The sequence below is a fragment of the Phoca vitulina genome, unplaced genomic scaffold (genome assembly GCF_004348235.1).
Source record: "Phoca vitulina isolate PV1807 unplaced genomic scaffold, GSC_HSeal_1.0 scaffold34, whole genome shotgun sequence".
In the NCBI taxonomy this organism is placed as follows: Eukaryota; Metazoa; Chordata; class Mammalia; order Carnivora; family Phocidae; genus Phoca; species Phoca vitulina.
The window spans coordinates 17,656,250-17,678,442 of NW_022589737.1; the positions used below are offsets into that span (position 1 = coordinate 17,656,250).

The 22,193-nt window shown below is 44.1% G+C and overlaps 1 protein-coding gene across 1 annotated transcript; it reads right to left on the reverse strand.

The window, feature by feature from the left end:
* Window positions 1–3,967: 3,967 nt before the first annotated feature.
* Window positions 3,968–9,126, reverse strand: FUT4 (fucosyltransferase 4). The gene is given in 4 exon segments (XM_032426216.1): window positions 3,968–4,090; window positions 4,976–6,613; window positions 6,616–6,746; window positions 9,087–9,126. Coding segments are annotated over 3 exon segments (1,677 nt in total). The 3' UTR covers window positions 3,968–4,090; window positions 4,976–5,107.
* Window positions 9,127–22,193: the final 13,067 nt, after the last annotated feature.

Below are 22,193 nucleotides of genomic sequence, written 5' to 3' on the forward strand. Positions count from 1 at the left end.
CTCAGGTCATGATCCCAGGGTCCTGGGATCGAGCCCCGCATCGGGTTCCCTGCTCGGCGGGAAGCCTGCTTCTTCCTGTCCCACTCCCCCTGCTTGTGTTCCCTCTCTCGCTGTATCTCTCTCTGTCAAATAAATAAAATCTTTAAAAAAAATTTTTTTTTAATGGCATTATTTAGTTTACTGAACAGGAGATAAAGACAGTACATAGAGTGTGTTGGGGCACTTAGTAAAATAAATTGGAATGAGAGAAAGGAAAACACTACTTATGCCCCTGGAGACAAGTCACCAGGTTAAAGTGAAGAAGCCAGGGAAGATAAAAGGACGAGCTGAATTAGACCAGGCACAACTCAGAACAGACAAAACTGTCACATTTTAGTCACTAATCCAGGAGGACTGATGAACTTACAGAAACCCAACCAACAAACACCCCACATGTCACGGTTGCACACGTTAGTGCCTGGAGGATGTACATTTTAAACAAGGAGTCGTTTTCCATCTCAACACTTTAATCATTTTATCAAAATAATCTGAACATGCATACATACTTGATTTGTTATAAGAATGTGTAGCATAAAAGTCCCTGAGACACATCCAAAAAGGACTTGAAATGTATTCAGTGCAATTATTCACCATACTGATTACCAAGAACTGGGCTCCCTTCCCTCATATCTAAGGCATGTGACACTTTAATATCTGTGTGTGTGTGTCCATAAATATATATATGCATGTTTTAATGCTAAATCAGTCTCCCTCTCTGCTGCCTAGTTTTCTGCCAGTTTCCTGCTGCTGGGTAGCAAGTCATTTCCAGACTGTAAGGAAGGCATACGGGGAGGTGACTCAGTTACTCAGCCCTGGGGTGCCAGTCGGCAGAACGATGGCAAGGGAAACGAGAAGGTCCCAAAAAAAACACTTCGTCCAACTCCCTCATTTTGCAGTTCAAGTGACAGAGGCTCAAAGGGGTTGTGACTTGTGACAAGCCCAACTGGTTCTGCCACGACGACCGTAACCTCAGGCAGGCCTGGACCCCTTCCTCTGTAAAACGGACGGGGATAATCACAGCTAACATCTTCCAGGTGCTTCCTCTGTGCCAGACACTGCACTGAGGACTGGAAGTGGGATCGAATTCTCCCAACACCTCCAGAAACTACAGGTGATTACCTTCAGTTAGAGACGGGAATATCAAAACACAGAAGGCTTAGATGACGTACCCAAGGTAAGACAACTAGGAAACGTTGCAAAGCTGATCTAGGAACCCAGGAATATCTGCCTCCAAAATTCTTCGATTCCAATTCTTAGACCCCTTCTAAGAAATACCCATCAGGTAGGTTCTCAGATTCCTTAAAAGTCTAAAAGTCTAGCACAGCGTTGACAAACGACGGCCAAATCCAGGCACCCCATCTGTTTATGTCTTGTCAAAGGCTGCTTTGCACTCCACCAGCAGAGGTTAGCGGCCGCAGAGACTGGATGGCCTGCCGAGCCTGAAATATTTACTCTGGCCCTTTACAGAGTGTGCTCGTCCTGTTCTAGAACTTTGAAAATTTGGAGTCTACTGTAACTGTGTAGCACTTCACCGTGTACAAAGCACTTTGGGCCACATAATCACATTTAATCCTCATTTTGCCGGGGCATTCATGCATTATAAAGGAGGAAGCTAAAACTCGGAGAGTTTCAGTAACTTGCCTAATCAGGATCACAGGGGCAGAAAGTGGCAGAACCACATACCCAGGTTCTGACCCCAAACTGCAAACTCTCTCCATGAGGCCACCCTGCCTCCTCTACCTTACTGCCAGGGAAGGGCTTAGAAGCTGGAAAGGAGTGTGAATAGTGAAAGCAAGTCAGCCTGTCTTCCCAATCCCAATGGCATTCCGGGTGTGCTCGGGTCATTAGTCATCAAGTGCCAAAAATATGAAATTTGTAATAAATTTGAAAGAAAAGTTTATGCCTTAAAAGGAGGGCATGACAATCATAGAAAAGACATTTTTAAGTATATATGATTCTTTTATGAATGGATATGAATTTTAACCTACTCAATTTAGAATATGAAAAACATAAAATGAGCAATTGCTATATTTCTCTTACTCTCTGACGAGATCAGCCGAAAAAAAATATTCTGCTGGTTCTATACCCAAAATTTGCACATGAATAAAAATGCAAATATACCTTCTTTATGCTAAATATTTAGTAAGTGTGGTTAGTTATAAAGACTTACCACTAAGAAGAGCACCAGTAAAATAGTTACTTCTGTAACTATATAACTCACTTTTTTTTTTCAAAGAAAGCCAGACACTTCCTCCTAGTGTGCAAATTCAAGTTCAATCTAAATAACAATGGTGATTCTCGAAATAATACAGTTTAGCTTTAGGGATATATTTGAAACACACAATATGAGGCCCCTTTTTGTTTCAGATATATCCTGAAATATATGTTGAGATTTAATTTTAGACATACAAATGGATATGGAGCAGCCTGAAATCCTCACAAAAAAAGGAAGAAAAAATTTCTCTTTTGCCAACTGACTGCTATATGTTAGGCACCTTTATTTCACTTCCCCTAATGCTCACAATGAACTGTGAAGTATTGTCCGCCTTCATTTTTCAGATAAGGAATCTGAGGCTCAAGGTTATTACTAATTTGCAGAGGTCACACTAGCTGGAATCAAATCTAAGCCAGATTACCTCCAAAATCCACTCTCCCACTGCCTCATGTAGATTCCCAACGACACCAAGATCATTGGCCAATACCTCATAAATACTCATTTTAAGAATAGAATTTTTCTGGGCACCTGGGTGGCTCAGTCAGTTAAGTGTCTGACTTCAGCTCAGGTCATGATCTGAGTCTGCTTCTCACTCTGCCCCTCCCCCCTGCTAGAGCACACTCTCTCTCTCTCTCAAATAGAAAAATAAAATCTTTTTTAAAAAAGAATAGAATTTTAATTTTTTCTTTATTGGCTGGCTGATACTTTGTAATTCCACCCACACTATAGTATTTAAATAAGGAAATTTTATCCATGGGCTTTAATTTCTCCTTTTAAGGAAAAGAAAGAATTGAAGAAAGAATTGGGTTTTAGTGAGCTTTTCAAGTGAGTCTGCAACAAATGCACAGAGAGAAAACTTACTTTATGATTCAGCTAATTGTCCTAATCAAGTGCATAGTTACTGTTTACAGCAGAATTTTATATAAAACTAATTAATCTCAGACAGACCGTACCCACGATAATCAGTCACTGAGGGTCCTTATTATAATAAATCGAGGATTTCTTTATATTGTATCTATATTAGATGATGGATATTAGCTGAACCTATTGCAATAATCATTTCACATTCTATGTAAACCAACCATCATGCTCTATGCCTTAAACGTAATACAGTGACATGTGCTAATTATTTCTCAATAAAACTGGAAAAAAATAATCAAATCGAGGAGAAAAAGAAACCATTGTTTGAGGCTGTAAATCAACTGGCTTTCTAATAACCGACCTATGGCCTGTATTACATTAAAGAAAGTCACTTTAAACAAATAGGTTCTGCCAACTGATTTATCAAAGTTAATTATTTACTTGGTGGCAGTGGCAGATTCGAGGAGCCTTAAAGGAAAGGACCTTCCTTGCCTTACATACTTGTGTGCTTTCCTGGCACCTGCAGCCCAGTGTTTGGCACAGAGTAGGCATGCGGTGACACCTACTAAGTAAGCTATTCATTCAACAACTTTTCAAGGCAATGCATATATTTTCAAAGTTGGCCCCATGACCCAGTCTCAAGGTCACTAGGCATGTAAGGATGTACTGTACTACCATGCAGACCAGGAGGGGAACCTGCTGGCTCCAAGGAAAGTTGCAGATTTAGATTTTAACAAAAGCCAAAGCTCACTGCAGGCACTAATTTAGTTTCATTTCCCAGCAACTAAACATTGTACTAAAAACTGAGCCGGGCAGGGGCGGGGGCGGGGGGGGGGGGCAAAAAAAAAAAAAAAACTGCCATTAACAGACACCACGAAACTTTTTTCCTCTTCCATGATTCCATAATGCGGTACAATCTCGTTCCTTGTTCTGCAGACAGGTAATGCCAGCACCCCTGGAGGACAGACATTCCTGCTGAAATTTCAGGGCCAGTAAAAAAAGACAACAAATTAATTTTGTGGAGAGCGACACCGTGGCTTCCTTCTCCTCTGTTTGTAAACACAGGCTGGTTTTCTGGAAAGAGGGAAGAGGTTGCTTCCACTTTATTTTCACATCTGTAATTTTAATGCGCTTTTTAAAAATTTTAGGTTATAGAAAAACATAGACACAGAGGAAATAAGTTAGGAGATGATTATTCACATTGCAAAGGGATTCTCCATAGGACTGCATTAAATGCTGAATTCTCCTAAAGCAGTGAATTTGGGACTTGATTTAAAAGCAGCTTTCCAAAACTACACTTGTAAAAGTGAGGTATACCTATAGAGTCCCCTGAACTCTCCTTCAAGGACAATCTACCAGCTTCTTTGCACTCATAGGGCCGGGGAACAAAAAGGACTTGTTAAGGAACAGTAAACGGATTCTTGGACCACCCTCCTCATCTTCCTTAGGAGATGAGGCTTTTCAGAATTCACCCCAGACAGAGAAAGACCCACTTGTGGCCCTAGTCCTGTCACTGTTCTGCAACAAGTCTCCTAAAACCAGGGGCTTGCTGCGCATCGGCCCAGTGAAACGGGCGCCAAAGAGCAGTGTGTGTGGATTCGGATTCAGCGCAGACCACAAATATGGCCTGTGGCCAATGAGGAAGGTCAGAGCGACTGACTCAAAGGCTTCTGGTAGGTAGGCTGTTTCTTCCCCTCTGCACAGGTTACAAGGTGAGGAAGGGCCCCCTTCTTCCCAGGTGAACACTGATGTCCATCTACAGCAGACAGAGCCCAACTGCTATTTGTACAAAAAACCCATGAGAACCGGGAATCCTTCCTACCCCGTCTTTGTGCTAAATAATATCGATTGGTAAATCACCATTTCCCCATAAAGTACAAATGAGTGTTTGGAAAATTCCGCCCCATGATTGAGGAGTCAAGGGGATGCACAACTGAGGCTCCAAAAGCTGACGATTTGACCTCCCTGGGTTACACCCAGGCGAGAGTGGCTTCACCGCTCAAACCAGCGAGCCAAGTTGCGTACGCTCTTGGGCCGGTCCCCGGCGGTCTGCACAGCCTGGCAGACCCGGCACCAGGGCTCGTCCCAGAAGGAGATGATGTGCACCGCGAAGCTCCTGCGCCAGTTGAAGTAGCGACGGTAGACTGCCGGGTTTCGGTCGAGGAAGAGCAGGTAGGCGGCCAGGGAGGAGGCACTAGGGAAGTCATCCACGTGGATGAAGGCACGGCGGGGCAAGAAGCGCTCATAATTGGCACGGTTGGGGCCCAGCACCACCGGCACGGTCCCGGCCAGCAACGCGTTGCGCCAAAGCTTCTCAGTGATGTAATCCAGGTGCTGCGAGTTCTCGAAGGCCAGGTAGAACTTGTAGCGGGCCACTGTGTGCAGGATGCCAATGTCGGGCACCGGCCGCCCCAGCCTGGTCCTGCCGAACACGTCCACCGCCACGTGCTGGCTCAGCTGGCGGTAATAGCGCACCCGGGCCTGGCGCTCGTCCCAGTTGCTCACCACCCAGGCCACCAGCCCCCGTTTCCGGGCGAGCGGCGGGGCCAGGCCCAGCGGCGGGTCGCTGGGATGGGTCCTGGGGTAGAGGTAGCCGTAAGGCACGAACACGTCCGAGTCTGCCCGGTAGGAGAGGGTCCAGTTGAAGAGGTTACCTGCCAGGCTTCGCAAGCCCGGCGAGTGGGAGGGCGACTCGAAGTTCATCCACACCCAGCGCTGGCCCGGGGGCCTGAGGCCCGAGGTGGCCACGGCTTCGGCCGCCGCCGCCGCCTTGTCGTCCAACACCTGCAACTCCAGCCCCTCGGCCCCGCGCACCTGGACGCCCCAGGGCGGGGGCCAGTCGGGGGGGCCCTTCACGAGGTCCCGGTGGTGGAAGAGCACCGCCTGGGCCTCCGCATAGGCCGCCCGGTCGGTGAGCAGGCGGCAGCCGCTGATGTTGAAGCGCAGCCAGCAGTCCGGCGGCCGCCTCGCGCCGCTCTCGCGCCTCGTGAAGGGTTCCCACCACAGCAGCACGCCCACCGGCCGCCGCGGGCCGAAGGACTGCCGCGGGCCGAAGGACTGCCACGGCAGCGGCGGCAGCTGCCTCCAGCAGGAGTAGGCGGCCAGAGCGGTGCACAGCAGGCCGGCAGCCGCCAGCGCCGGGCCGCTCCGCGGAAGCCCCGGGCATCCGCGCCGCCCGAAGTGCCGGCCGCCCGCCGGGTCCCACGGCGCCCCCATGGCACGCGCAGGCACTGCAGCCGCCTCTCGCCGCGCGTCCGCAGGCGTGGAGCAGCGGAGTCCGCTCTCATGCTGCCGCTGCGGCTCCAGCCGTCGTTGCCGCTCCCCGCTGGCCCTGGGGCGGGAGAGGGCGGTCCCGGAACCCCGAGGCTCGCGGGTCTGCCTCTTCTCCCCGCGAGTCCCCGCAGGGCGCGCCGCCCGGGCGAGGTGAGCCGGCCGGGCAGCCCAGCCCGGCGCCGCCCCGTCCCTACCCTCCACCGTGCCCCCAGCCCGACCGGCGCGGCCGCCCCGGGCGTTTCCTGCCGCGCCTCCGCCCACCCCCACCTGGTCCAGGGCTCCCGGACTCGGCGGCCGCGCGGCCCGGGCCCCCTCACCCGCTCCTCGGGATCCCGCCGCAGGGGGGTCCCGGGCCTTTCTGCGCGCGCTCATTGCCCTGGCCTTGAGCCCGGGCCTGCCCGCGGCTCCCTCCCAGCTGCGCCCCGGCGTTCAGTCGCGGTGGCCTGCACCCTCGCCTGGCCCAGGGAGGACCCGGTTCACCGCAGCGCGCGTGCACAGGGCGCTAGAGCAGGCGCGGGCTCCTAGGGAGGGCGGGCCGGGGGTGCCGAGTCCCCGGGAGGGGGACGGAAGATCGGGTGCTCTTCCTTCCTCACCCGCCCTGCTGTGGCCAGCGACGCCTGCCGGAGGGAGGGAGCCCGAGAGGCCGCGGGAACGTGTGGGCTGCGGCGCGGCCACCGCGTCGGTGATCGTGACCTCGTGACCCGCCGAGACTGGCCAGCGGCGCGACGCACAGAGAGGTTGTGCATTTTGTGAAGCCAAGTTTCCAGGGTGGTTATTAGTTAAACTGTACTGTCACAAGAACGTTTTCTCTGCCTACCTCCCCAGCAGAGGATCGGAGGCATAAAACATTTTCTGAGCAACTGAAACATTCCTTTCCATCCCTCCGCCTCTAAATACTTCTGACTGCGGCCGGTAGATTCTTTGTACGGAGCTAGGAGGACTCACAAACCAAAGATAAATATAGGGCCCTTGTGGCCTTTGTGCTCAAGGAACTTCCTGCCTATTCAGTGAGATGAATGAATGAACAGCACTATTCATTTGACTAAGCACGGAAGAAACAACTGATTTTCTGTACTCAAGATGATGCAAAACACTCTCGACTATACAATGATGGCTGAGATAAGTACTACAGCACCCAAGTTTAGGATGTAAAAATAAGTATCTCACTGCCGCTTCCCGTGTGAAGGCATCTACTTCTACAGTCGCTTGAGCAATTTTTTCCCCTACACCTTGAATTTGAATTTCTGGGTTTAGGCCTTCACTTACGTTATTAAACTCTTACTCAGTGAAATACAAATAGGCCATAGGTGGGCTACTGACCTAAGAAGAGGAGGCAGCTTTGAGAGAATTTTTAGTAGAACACAACTGTGCACCGTGGTCCCCCAGCCCAGTGCCATATTAAGTTACAGAATGTTAGAGGAGAAATAGATTTGCTGGGAATGGGGCCAACCTGTCAGGTGTTTTTGATGTTACGCATACAGAAAATAAACCTGGATTTCCCATTAGAATTTCCTGGGAAGAACTTTCTCATTAAAAATCAAGTACAGATTGTAGGGGCGCCTGGGTGACACCTGGTTTGAGCTCAGGTCCTTGATCTCAGGGTAGTGATCTCAGGGGCTTGAGATCCAGCCCAGAATAGGGCTCCGTGGGGAGTATGCTTAAGACTGTCTCTCCCTCTCCCTCTGCCTCTCTACCCCCCTCTCAAATAAATAATAAACCTTTTTAAAAAACCAAGTACAGATTGTAAAAGCTTCTATAAAGATGGTTTCATGTGGCATGCCTCCCGTTTTGGAGCTGGACAGCATTAGGCACCCTGACTGTGCCCATCAACCTAGTGGCACTTTCTCCTACACACTAAAACCTTTCATGTTTGTCTTTTCTTGTTTTTCTTTTCATTTCACACAATCATTTTCAAGCTACTTAAGCCAACTGTCATTGAAATTAGGAATTTCACTTCCGCCTTTTTATTTTTAATTTTAAAAGAACAAGGGCAAATGGGTGGCTCAGTCAGTTAAGCATCTGCCTTCAACTCAGGTCATGATCCCAGCATCCTGGGGAGAGCTTCTCCCCCTCCCACTCTCCCTGCTTGTGCTATCTCTCTTTTTCTGTCAAATGAATAAATAAAATCTTTTTTTAAAAAAAATTAAAAATGAATTAAAAAATTTTTAAAAAGCTATGAATGCACAAATAACTTTTTTCAACCAAATGAAGGAAAGGACATATTAGCTTTTTTTTTTTTTTTTAAGATTTTATTTATTTATTTGACAGAGAGAGACACAGCGAGAGAGGGAACACAAGCTGGGGGAGTGGGAGAGGGAGGAGCAGGCTTCCCGCAGAGCAGGGAGCCCAATGCAGGGCTCGATCCCAGAACCCTGGGATCATGACCTGAGCCGAAGGCAGATGCTTAACGACTGAGCCACCCAGGCGCCTGCTTTTCTTTTTATGCAATGCAAAAACCTGTACATTCATGCACATTCCTCCCCCACTTCAGTTAAATGAGACATCACAGGAGGAGCGTAACGTTGAGTCCAGCACCTGGTAGATAAGGCTTTGGTAAATGTTAACCTGTTTGCTTGCTTCCTTCCCCCACTCCCAGTTTTCCCGTAAATCCTTCCTTCAGATATTCCAATTACGCCAACTCTTTATTGGTGGAATGACTCTGATCTCACGAATATCAATTTCCATTGTCTCTACTTACCTTGGTAGGATGAAGGATACAACTCTCTATTTAGTCTCATCTTGATGTCGGGGGAAGGGATACCTAGAAGAGGGTATAGTTGGATCAATAGAAACCAATCATGACTTCTCTACAAACAAGTGATTGATTTATTCCCTGGGCCATGGTTTGTTCTTATTTTAAAGGAATGGAGTATTCTCATTTCTTTTTTGAACAAGTTGGGAAACTGGGATAAAAAACACTATTTCTACCTTCAAGAATCTGAAACAGAGGGAAGGAATCCTAGAAGGCTTTGATAAGGTGGATCCTGGAATAATTAGGGACCATTGAAATCAGGAAGAGGGCCAAGATGTTAGTCTAAGCAGAAGGGGCAGCACACCAATGGCCAGACAGTGAGGATGAGGACAGTAGGTTAGAAGTCACTAGGGTTTAGTTTGGCTAAGGAGATGGGGTTTTATCCTGAAGGCTGTAGAGAGTCTTCAAAAGGTTTGAACAAAACAAGGGAGCAATATAATAGGATTAGTATTTTTATTTTTATTTATTTATTTATTTTTAAGATTTTATTTATTTTTTTGAGAGAATGAGATAGAGAGAGAGAGCATGAGAGGGGGGAGGGTCAGAGGGAGAAGCAGACTCCCTGCTGAGCAGGGAGCCCGATGCGGGACTCGATTCCAGGACTCCAGGATCATGACCTGAGCCGAAGGCAGTCGCTTAACCAACTGAGCCACCCAGGCGCCCAGGATTAGTATTTTTAAAAGCTCGTTGTGAGGGGAGGTGAGTATACGGAAGTTGGCATAAGATAGGCTTTGGTGTGCTAGCCCTGTTTATTGACATAGGCACAGGTTAATGGGTGTGTTTTGTTGAGTAAATTCATTAAGCTGCAGACTTATATATGTACTTCTGTATCTGTATATTATACTTTACTAAAATGTTTCTAAGGGAAAAAATGATTCTTTCATCAGTAAAGGATGAATTGGGTATTAGGGACCAGGATAAGAGCAGAAGTATCTAATCCAGTTGGAAAGATATTGCTATAAATCACATATGAAACAAAATGCCTGAACTAAAATAGTAGATGTGAGAATGAGATTAAATTAAAATGAAAGGAGAATAGATTCAGAGATAGTTAGGAGGCCAGGCCCTTTCTCCAGGAAGCCTTCCCATGTGCACAAATCCAGGGTAGGTTACATATATGTGCTCCCATATATACATTTTTAGAATCCCATGGGGGCAGGGATCATGTTTCGTTCATAACTCCATCCCTAGCACAGAACCAGGCATGTAGTAGTATTCATCATCTCAATGAATACTTGTTGAATGAAGGAGGGCTCTTAATGTATTGCTGAAATAATCTGTTGGCATCTGTGTTCCCGACTAGAAAGTGTGTAAGTATCAGGAAAAATTGGCTACGTGAATGATTTGCTGTGACATTAAGAAGCCCCTTAAGCTTTCAGGGGTAAATGCGACACATGAATTAGAACCCTGATGACAAGCATCAGAAACTCCATCAAATTAGGCTGCCTCTCATTGGCCCAACCTGGACCAAGTGCTCATTCTTGAAACAATCAGTGTGGTCAGGAGATGTGGACTCTCTTGAGATCTTCTTCTGGAGCTACAGGATAGGTTTAGCTAAACCTCATGGGCTAACAATAGGGGGAGGGTAGTTCCCCAAAGTAAAAAATAAAGTGCTGTTATCTGAAGAGGGAATGGTTGGTGGGCAGTCCAAAACAACATGCCTATTAGCCACACAAAAGGAATTGTTATTCTAAATGAACTCTAAATCACCTTGGAATTTTAAGAATTCAAAAAAAATTTAAGAATTCTAGGATTCTTCTTAATTTGGTTAACAATAAACAAAGTATTTCTTGTATATTTAAAGTCCTCTCAGTTTCCACAGAATATTACACAGGAGGAAGTGGCTTTCAGTTGCAAGCATGAAGACAAGGTCAAGTATAAAGAAGGGCTTTTGGCCCCTGAGGATTGCTAAACCACGGTAGAAGAGAGGTCTGCAATTCAAGGCGCATTTTCCCAAGGTGAGTGAGTCATCACCTCCCAGTGTGTCCAAGGATGATCTATTCAGTTCCAAAATTTGATAGCAGATAGAATTCTCTGAGGCCAAGGACAAGGACAACTCTGGTTGCTAAAAGGCTAACTCATTCTTTGCTCTTCCTCAGGGAAATAGTTCATTGTAAGCTGTCCTGGTGCTCCTCACCAGAGACATTTTGATGAAGGATAGTTGAAAGAAAGGCAGGCAGGGACAATGGGTCCCTGCCCTAAGAGGAAACCACCCTTAAAAGGAATTTACACCACCCTGGAAGGAGGCCTCCACCCTTTCCCACTCCATAGATAGATGACAAAAACCTGATGGGGTGACAGACGCATGGAGGGTTGATCAGATTAAAACAGCCCACCAACAAGCCCATAAAAAACCACTAGACATAGAAACTCCAGTGGCGGGGCGCCTGGGTGGCTCAGTAGGTTAAACGTCTGCCTTCAGTTTGGGTCATGATCCCAGGGTCCTGGGATCGAGCCCCGCATCGGGCTCCCTGCTCAGTGGGGAGCCTGCTTCTCCCTCTCCCTCTGCTGCTCCCCCTGCTTGTGCACTCACTCACTCTCTCTCTCTCTCAATGTCAAACAAATAAAATAAAACCTTTTTAAAAAATCAATTAATTAAAAAAAAAACCAACGCCAGTGGCAACCCTATGGAATCCCCTCTCTCTTTGGGAGCTTTCTACTATCACTCAGTGAACCTTGCTGCCCACCACTCTGTCTGGTCTACCTCTTCATTCTTCGAAGTGATGTGACCAAGAACCACGGGCACCAAAGGAAAAGAAATCCTGTAACAATTTGCTATTTTCTGGGAAACCCCAGAACACATTTTGACTGCCTTAGGCCTTTCCACCAGCACTCAGCTGTCAGCTAGGCTCCATAAGGCTGCCTTCAAATGGGTTGCTATTTGTGGTTGGATCTGAGATTTCTGTTGCTGAACCTAAGTATACTTTCCATTTTTTTCCTTGAAGAGACAAAAGGGCAATTCAGAGCCCCTCCCTGGATTATGTACTTACTGGGGAATGGGGAGCGGTCCGCAAGCGGGTGTGGTTAGAAAGGCTAACCCGGATGCAAATAGGTGTACCTTTGTCAGGTACAATTTTTCAACTGTGAATAATTGGGCAGTTGAGTGTGGAAACAATTGTTAGTTAAAAATTGTAAGAATTGTGTAAATTCAGCAACAATCCACAATTTATGGTTCATTTGCCCTGTTCAATCATTGGTAGAAAAATAAACCTAACACCAACTTATAAGGTCTTTCCTCTTTATCCAAGTGCAAAACTTTACTGGCCCTGAAAGACATTGTTAGGAATAGTCAATCTGAGAACTTACTGTATTTACTTAAGGTTTTTACTCTTTATGCACTCAAGGTCTTCTTGAACAATTACCTGACTGAAAGGTAGTACAAGGATTTGGGATGTTTAGAAAAAATGTACATAGTGAAATTTTAATTAAAGTAAGAAATATTTATATGATTCTTTAAATATTTGGAGGATTTACCTCTGCATTTTTCTTGTTAAACTACTTTGTAGTCACATGTGAAAGTTACAGAGTGCAAAATTTACACAAAAGAAAATTATTTTGACATGGAAATAAATATGTTAATTTCACAAAGTGCAGTGCCAGGCACATATGAGGTGTTTAAAAAGTATTTATTTATTAAATAAATGAATAGGTGAATGAATGAATGAACACCACTCTTAATTTTACATTTCATGAGACACTTATGAAACAATTCCATTTCTACACTCATGAAGCTTATGCAAAAGACTTTGGACTCTAGGCACTCCTGACTGGCTCAGTGGGTGGATCGTGTGACTCTTGATCTCAGGGTTGTGAATTCGAGCCCCAGGTTGGGTGTAGAGAGAACTTAAGAATAAAAATCTTAAAAAAAAAAAAAAAGATAATTACTAAGACAAATAATACAGCACAAGTGTAGGGTAAACATTGTAAGTATCATACTGGCCTCCCCCAATCCTCCTCACATTCACCAGCACTGTCCTTCTACCCCCAACCCAAATCTACTTGGGTCCTTAGTCAAGTGACTTCTGAACCGGGCTTACTGTGGGACCTGCCCCACATTAGTACTAATGTGTGGCTACACTCAAGGCAACCAGACCCTAACTCGGGACCAGACCTTAACTCAGGGAGGCACCCCAACCCTCTGCAGATGGAGGAAGGGATCCTGACTACCTGCCCCCCTCCCCACCTTGTCCTGACCCTACTTCTCACACAGCCCCAGGGCACACTTCATGAAAGAAAATGGAGTGAAGATGCATTTTTTTCCTAGAAGTCAGGTAATTATGCCTTGACCGGTCAATTCCCCTCAAGCAGTCCATCAAAAAAAAACAGTGGTCAGACTGGGTTCCATCCCACTCATTCCTGTGATTCTACCTCTAAAAAAGGGTTTGAGGCTCTTATAATATTAAGAAATACTTATTGGGTGAAAGTGAACAAAATCAGTGACCTACAAATAATTTTGGAGAAGTGTGGAAAAGGGAAGGTAAAGTGGATGTTGCTTAGATGGCACGGGAAGAAAAATTCCTGAAGAAGACAGCCAAATTTTTGATTCCGGGTCAAGCTTACTGTGGCCAAATACACCACAGCCCAGAAGTCTCACATGATGCAGAAGGGTGAAATCTCATCAGTGATGCTGGTTATAATGGGAATGTTTTCAACTGCTCTGAAAGAACCTTTGGTCTGTCCTTAGCAACGTTTAGTGCAATTCCACGAACGTTTTGTCTTGGGAGAAAGAGAAAGACAGATGAAGAAACACTACCCCGACTATCTAACCTCACTGCATCACTGGGCTCTGCATAAAAAGGAAAATTCTTTCTTCAGTGAGCTCACTGTGCAAAGACTTTGTTTCCTGGATCACCCAAGACAGCAAGGAAATAGCAGCGACTCTTAAAGTCAGAGAAGAGAGATTAGATGTGAGTGAAAGTGGCAAATGCTGTCTGACCCCTGTTCACAGAGCCCACCACTCCTAACTTCCTTCCCTGAACAGCTGTTTTACCTCTCAGCTCCCTGGAAGCTCTGCTGGCCCATTTCCCCATCCACAGTTTGAAAAAGAGTGATGGGGATTGTTGTCAGAAGATTTTGATATGACGGCCCCAGGATTTGCTGTGTTCCTTTGAAAGAGGAGATGCTTCAGTTTTTCTTTGATATACTTTGGCATGATACCTTTTGTCATTATCAGCTTGTAGAGCTGTTGGTTTTTGTTTTTTTGTTTTTTTGTTTTTTTTCCCTGAAGGGTTTTCCAAACAATACAGGATTGAGAATTGTCCTATATTGACACTTGCAGGACTCCATTAGGGTCAGACTTTGTTCTGACCTACAAAAGGGGCAGCTGGGTGGCTCAGTCAGTTAAGCATCTGCCTTCGGCTCAGGTCATGATCCCAGGGTCCTGGGATTGAGTCCCGCATCGGGCTCCCTGCTCTGCGGGAAGTCTGCTTCTTCCTCTCCCTCTCCCCCTCCCCCCTGCTCATGCTCACTCTCTCTCTCTCTCAAATAAATAAAAATCTTTAAAAGAATTAAACCTACAAAAGCTATAACTTCATGCAATAACATTTATTGAATGCCAGTTAGGTGCCAGGCTCATGAGGCTTATGTGAAGAAACAAACATTTCTGTCCTTGGAGGACATGCTAGTTATCACACTCAATACACCCTGTTGAGTTACAGCTTTAGAGCAATTCCAGACCTAAAGAGTTCCAAGGCTGATATCAGAACCTGAGATGTGTTAGGTCTTCAGTAACCCTGCCCACTGGCCTCTAGATATTTCCTCAATTGCCTTGTCACTTACTCTGTCCTTTGCCACCTCTTCATCAATCAAGTGGCATTGTCAGGGTAGGAGGTTCTTTTAGGCCACCTGTCTTTGCAACTCTCTCCTCTACACTTATGATTAATTAGGCAAGGTTTGTCAGGTTGTCAAAGGAAGTTTCTCAAGTGAAAGGGAAGCAAGTTTCCCCTGGGGGAGGGGGTGGACATGAGTCTCTCCACATAGTAGTTCCCACTCTCTCTCTCTCTCTCTCTCAGTTACAGAGATGTGGAATTACAAACCGGAGGGAAGCTGTTTAGCCCACACACACGTGCTCCAAGCAAGCACTATAATGAGGCCAGGTAAAACTAAGAGCAGTTGTATTAGTAAGTGTTCTTTGCCTTGTAGTTACAGTGACTCACCGGAGGCAGCTTTAGACCAGAAAAAAGGCAGGGTGGGGGGCACAATTTATTATAATATGAGAACTGAGCCTCATAGAGACCCACTTTTTTGAAAATTTTATTTATTTATTTTTTATTTTTAAGTAGGCTCTACCCCACGCCCAGCATGGAGCCTGATGTGGGCCTTGAACTCACAACCCTGAGATCAAGACCTGAGCTGAAATCAAGAGTCGGTCGTCCAACCGATGGAGCCAGCCAGGTGCCCCGAGATGCACTTTGTTTTAAAAAGAGTTTTATTAAAGATAGGTTAAAAAAAAAAAAAACTAACATGATTAAGTTAAACAATTATTTGGCAGAAAGTTCCTGAAATGATAATGAAGGACTTAACCCTTCTCTGAGGCCAAAGGCCCCCTCCACCGAGGGCCAGTCTCCAGCAACATCCTCCACCACAAGCATTTTCCAGGCTCTCATCTGTCACTCAGTAGCAGCTAAGGCCTTGGCATCTCTACCGAAGGCCAGCCCACGAGAGAGTGCTCACTTGGACGTCATTTACTATCACATGAGAAGTGGGTCTCATAGAGCCCAAGAGGAGGATTGCAGTCAGCCCTCTGGGCAAGCAGCGCTGCTAGACTGCTGCATCTGCTTCAACTTCTTCTCACATCCCCACTCCCACCCGCCTAGATCAGCTGTCTGTATTTCTCTGGGGCTCTGGGCAGAACATAGTACTCCCTGGTTCCAGAGTTCTCCGACAGCGGAGTCTGATGGGCAGATTTTGAATCTCAATTTTAAATCTTTGACAGCAAGAATCCAACTGGGCCATCTTAGGCTTTGTCCACCCTGGTGAGATTAGCTATAGCCTAGAACAGAGTCCCGAGTGGTGGTGGTCAGTGGATTGGGGGTGGGGGGTGGGCAGGGAGTCAGGGATGGGGTGGTGGACAGTTCTTGGGGGAATGAACATCTTTATGAGCTGAACAGTGCTGGAGAGGTGTCCAACGCCTATGTTCGTTTTGTTTTTCAAAAAATAAAGATGACCAAGGAAGGAACTTCCTCAACCTTCTTATTATCTCCATAAATAAATCTTTCTTTCTATCTAAAGCAAATACTTGAAAACAACTTATTATGAAAAACTTTAAACATAAAAAAAGAAAAAATAGGGTGAACCCCAAATTCCTTTGAGGATTCAACAATTGTTAAGATTGCCCACATATGCTTCTTTTAACCCCCTTTTATTTCTGATATGTTTTAAAGTAAATCCTCTATGTTATGTCATTTCACTCCCATATAAATCAGTGTTCATCTTTTTTATTTTTTTAAGATTTTATTTATTATTTGACACAGAGACAGTGAGAGCAGGAACACAAGCAGGGGGAGTGGGAGAGGGAAAAGCAAGCTTTCCTGCTGAGCAGGGAGCCCAATGCAGGGAGCCTGATGCAGGGCTCAGATCCCAGGACCCTGGGATCATGACCTGAGCCGAAGGCAGATGCTTAATGACTGAGCCACCCCAGGTGCCCCAATTCAGCGTTCATCTTAAAAATACATGGTATGGGGCGCCTGGGTGGCTCAATCGTTAAGCGTCTGCCTTGGGCTCAGGTCATGATCCCAGGGTACTGGGATCAAGCCCCGCATCGGGCTCCCTGCTTGGCGGGAAGCCTGCTTCTCCCTCTCCCGCTCCCCCTGCTTGTGTTCCCTCTCTTGCTATGTCTCTGTCAAATAAATAAATAAAATCTTTAAAAAATATATATATATATATATAGGCATTTTCTTACATAACCACAATGCTATTATCAGACTGCAAATTTGACAAAATTGTCCCAAGACTTTCTAAAACACAGTCCAATTTTTTAACTAAATTTTTAAAATTAAACAACATTTAAACTTGCATAATTAATTGACTTGCACAAAAACTGGGTCAGCTGTTCTGCACTATGTTGCACATTCTGGACTTGTCTCATGCCTCCCTGTGGTATCATTTAACCCGTTCCCGATCTGTACTTCCTATGAAGAGAAGTTACCTATGTTTTGAGGACACTCAACTCTTTTGACAGGATACTCCTAGAAAGCTGTATGCTTCATGTTATGTCACATCAGGTGGCACACGAGGTCTCATTTGTACTTGTGTGGCGTTAACAAACAACAACAAGCCCAACGTGGAGTCCCTTGTGTCTGAGCCCCACATCAGCAAACCAAGACTTCACATCTAACCTCATTGCAGTGTCTGCCTCTCCCAGGAATGTGACCTGCAACCACTCAATCCGGAATTACCTGGTGGGCACTAGCAAGGTCATCTGCCTGATAGACCCTGACCCTCCCCACAACAGGTGGCTATAAAATACTTGTAATGTGATAGTATTGTTATTTTAAAAAAAACCCAAACCTCCTTACGGTATGATTTTTATCTCTATAAAGATTTTAGTTGGAAAACAAATAATGTGTTAATAAGAGAAAACAGGGGATAGATTTCTTTAAAAGTCAGACTAAAAAGTTGTCTTTCAAAAAACTGTTGTCCCATCTCATGCAACTGATAGTTTTTCCAGTCATTTTGGCTTTTTATTTTCTCCTTCTAATCTTATCATCTGTGTGGTTCACAGATACTTTTGCCATGACTATTTAACCAAATCAGGAAGGGGTGCGAGCCCTATGACATCAAGTTACCCTACAGCAACTTCTTCAGCCTGAACTTAGAAAATTCAAGGACTTTTTGGGCCAGAAGCATATAAAATGAAAACTAAATGGGAGCAAGGTGCAAACATCTCTAGGGAAAAAAAAAAAAATTTATTTCTGACCTTAGAAGGAATGCTTCTAGTATATTTCTTTTTTTAAAAAATATTTTATTCATTTATTTGTCAGAGAGAGAGCACAAGCAGGGGGAGTGGAAGGCAGAGGCAGAGGGAGAAGCAGGCTCCCTGCTGAGCAAGGAGCCTGATATGGGACTCGATCCCAGGACCCTGGGATCACGACCTGAGCTGAAGGCAGCAGCTTAACTGACTGAGCCACCCAGGCATCCCACTTCTAGTATATTTCATCAAGTATTAAAATGGGGATGCCTGGCTGGCTCAGTCGGTAGAGCATGCAACTCTTGATCTCGAGGTTGTGAGTTTGAGCCCCACATTGGGTGTAGAGGTTACTTAAAGATAAAATCTTTAAAAAAAAGTATTAAAATGGCTATTGATTTAAGATGGCTATAAATTTCTATTACTTTAAAAAAGTGTCCTTGTAATTCTGGTTTTCAAAGAGTTTTTATTTTAAAAAATGCTTATTGAATTAAAAAAACAGCTGTATCATATAATAATTTTTTATTATTTTTTATTTTTTTTAAGATTTTATTTGAGAGAGAGAGTGCAAGTTGGGGGAGGGGAAGAGGGTAAGGGAGAAGCAGACTCCCTGATGATCCCAGGACCCCGAGACCATGACCTGAGCCAAAGGCAGATGCTTAACAAACTGAGCCACCCAGGCACCCCTCATATAATAATTTTTAAAAAATCTTCCCCTATATTTGGCATTGAGATGTTTTCAATTATTCACCATACATAATGCTGGCATGAAAAACCCTGTACAGGAATCTACTTGGGAAGATGTACACTGGGGCAATGAAGAACAGAATTTAACCACAAAAGGAACCAGGCCCCAAAGTAGAATAAGGACAGAAATCCTAGCAAGGAAACAGAGCCATGTGATCAGTCCTTGGTGGTGTTAGCAGCTGATCAGGAAGTGGGAGGCTCAAGCAGAGCACCAGGCAGCAAGGTTGAGAATAAACAAGGGGGAGTTGTTTATTGGGCAGGAGTAGAGTGGAAATGAGGAAGGAAATACCTGTGTATGAGTTTGAAAGCCACACTGGTAGTTCAAGAGCAAACAGGACATCATTTCAACAGATGAATAAAAGTTGTACTCCCCACCCACTATACTTTTTGTGTGGCATCCTAATAAACATGCAAAAAAGATGATGGCAAGAATTTCTAAGAAGGTTGAGATTTTAGATGTGTAAGAATAGTGAAGGCTTTACCCAACTCCAGGTGGTTTGGGGTGTTATATTTCTTGACTAATTTAAAATGTAATCTATTCAATTTTAGCCACAGCACCATTTTTGAAGTAGCCAGTGATGAGAGAGTTCCACAAACATGGTGGTGGCTGGAATTGGCTTATGTGTAGGATCTCGTCTAGTGTGTATTTACTAACTGGAAATTTTTTTATTAAATCTGGAAAAGTTTGGATCTTGACTTAAGAGATTATTGACTGTTTCACAGTGTAAATATTTTTAAGTAGGGAAGGGACATACCCAGTCAACAAATCTTTGTTGACTTGACTTGATTTATTACATTAAAACTGAGAAATGAACTTGAGAAATGAGAACTGAAAGAAGTTTTAAGATGAACTTAGCCTAGAAAGGAAGGAAAATGAAAGGTATATAACCAGGATACTGGGAAAAAGAATTTTTTAAGGGGACAGGAATAACTATTATGAAAGTTATATATAAAATGAAAAACTGAAAAAACACAAATGTCCAAACAATAGAGTGATAAACACAAAAATTTAGTACATATGATTTTTAAGTGTAATTATGTAAAGTTATATTTTAGAAAACACTAATTTGAAAAGATCTATGCACCCCTTGTTTATTGCAGTATTATTTACAATAACCAAGAAGCAACCTAAGTGTCCATTGACAGATGAATGGATAAAGAAGTTGTGGTATATATATACAATGAAATATTACTCAGTCATAAAAAAGAATGAGATCTTGTCATTGTGACAATAGAGATGGACCTAGAGGATATTATGCTAAGTAAAATAAATTAGTGAAAGACAAATTCTGTATGGTTTCACTTATATGTGGAATCTAAAAAAAAAATAAAGCAAAAATAAACCTATAAATACAGAGAACAAACTAGTGGTTGCCAGAGGGAGGATGCGTAAAATGGGTGAAGGGGAATGGGAGGTACAGGCTTCTGGTTATGGAATAAATAAGTCACAGGGTGAAAGGTAGAGCACGGAAATATAGCCAATGGTCAGGCACCTGGGTGGCTCAGTTGGTTAAGCATCTGCCTTCAGCTCAGGTCATGATCCCAGAGTCCTGGGATCGAGTCCCACATCGGGCTCTCTGCTCAGCAGGGAGTCTGCTTCTCCCTCTCACTCAAATAAATAAATAAAATCTTTAAAAAAAAAGAAAGAAAATATAGCCAATGGTATTGTAACACTGTTGCATGGTGACAGATGGGAGCTACATTTGTGGTGAGCATAGCATAATGTATAGAGTTGTCCAATCACTATGTTGTATGCCTGAAACTAATGTACCATTGTGTATCAACCCTACTTCAACTAAAAAAAAGTTCTATTTTAATGAATGGGAAATTGTATGATGTTAATGTATGTTAAATAATCATACATTATCTTCAAATAAATAAATTAGTAAGTGAATTTGTAAATAAATTGTTGTTTTTTAATTAAGTAGGCCCTGTGCCCAACATGGGACTCAAACTCACAACCCTGAGATCAAGAGTTGCATGCTCTACCAACTGAACCAGCCAGGCACCTCTATTTGTTTTTGTTTTTGTTTTTTTCAACGGATGAATGTAATTATACTATAGTGAAGGGTTAAGGTTTACAATGCTTACCTTGAAGTAAAGACTCAATAAACATGCCTTTGTTTTTACCATGTTTCACATATTTAATAAAATAAGCTAATTAGAAACCCAATGTATTTCAAATGTGCCAACTAAAAATAAGTATAATATTTCTCTTCATTGTTTCCAGGTGCTTAGCAAACTTTACCAATAGTCCTTCACTGCCTTGGATTAATTTACAGATAGGAATTAATACCAATAATAAGAATATGCATTTTTTTATACATCTTAAACTGTGAAACAAGCTTGGGTTCTCTGTTTTTCAGACATCAGGAGGAGGAAGTTTCTTCTCAGTGGAAAAATGTATTCATCTTATCCTAGAGTAAAGAAAATAGTGAACAAATCAGTAAGTTTTTACTTTGGGGAAATGCTCTTTAATCCCAACCCCATTTCAATCTAAATTTGATGTAATATTCCCAATAGTATTTCATTTGGTAGAGCAGAATATAAAAGCCACACCCATGTGATCCAGGTAACTAAAGAACCCACTGCTCAGTCTTCCAGACCTGCATTGCTCAGAGTACAGTGTCCAGACCAGTCGTGTTGGCATCACCTGGGAGCTGGTTAGAAATGCAGAATCCCAGGGACACCTGGGTGGCTCCGTTGGTTAAGCATCCAACTCTTGATTTCAGCTCAGGTCCTGATCTCATGGGTTGTGAGATCAAGCCCTGTGTCGGGCTCCATGCTCAGTGGGAAGTCTGCTTGAGATTCTCTCTCCCCCTTACCCTCTGACCTTTCCCCCACTTGTGTGCATGTGCATGTGCATGCGCTCTCTCAAATGAATAAATAAAGCTTAAAAAAAAAAAGGAACGGAAGAAAGAAACGCAGAATCCTGGACCCCACCCCAGACCTACTGTATCAGAATCTAAATCTTAGTAAGATACCCATATCATTTGTAGACACATTAAAGCTCCAGAAGTACTGGGCTAGACAACTTTAGTTATTATATGCCACAGAACAAGAAGGAAATGATAGAAGAAAAGGAATAAAACTTGTTAGTATGATGAAGATAGTGGATGCTTCGCAGTTTCTAACAGCAACGTGTTTTAGAACTAAAATTAGATGATCGTGATTCTAATTTTCAATTTTAAATAATGTGTATTAAATGTTGGAAGAGTCACAACTACAATGACCATGTTGTTCATGAGAAAGAGGAAAAAAAGCTCAAGTGAACAGGAAAAAGGTGAGTGAGGACCGGCTGAGTTATCTAACGAAGTATACTTTACGAGAGAAGTTCCTGGAAATATCGTAATCCATGGAAAACCTGTCTTTGAAAGCATCAGTTCTAAGGTGTATATACA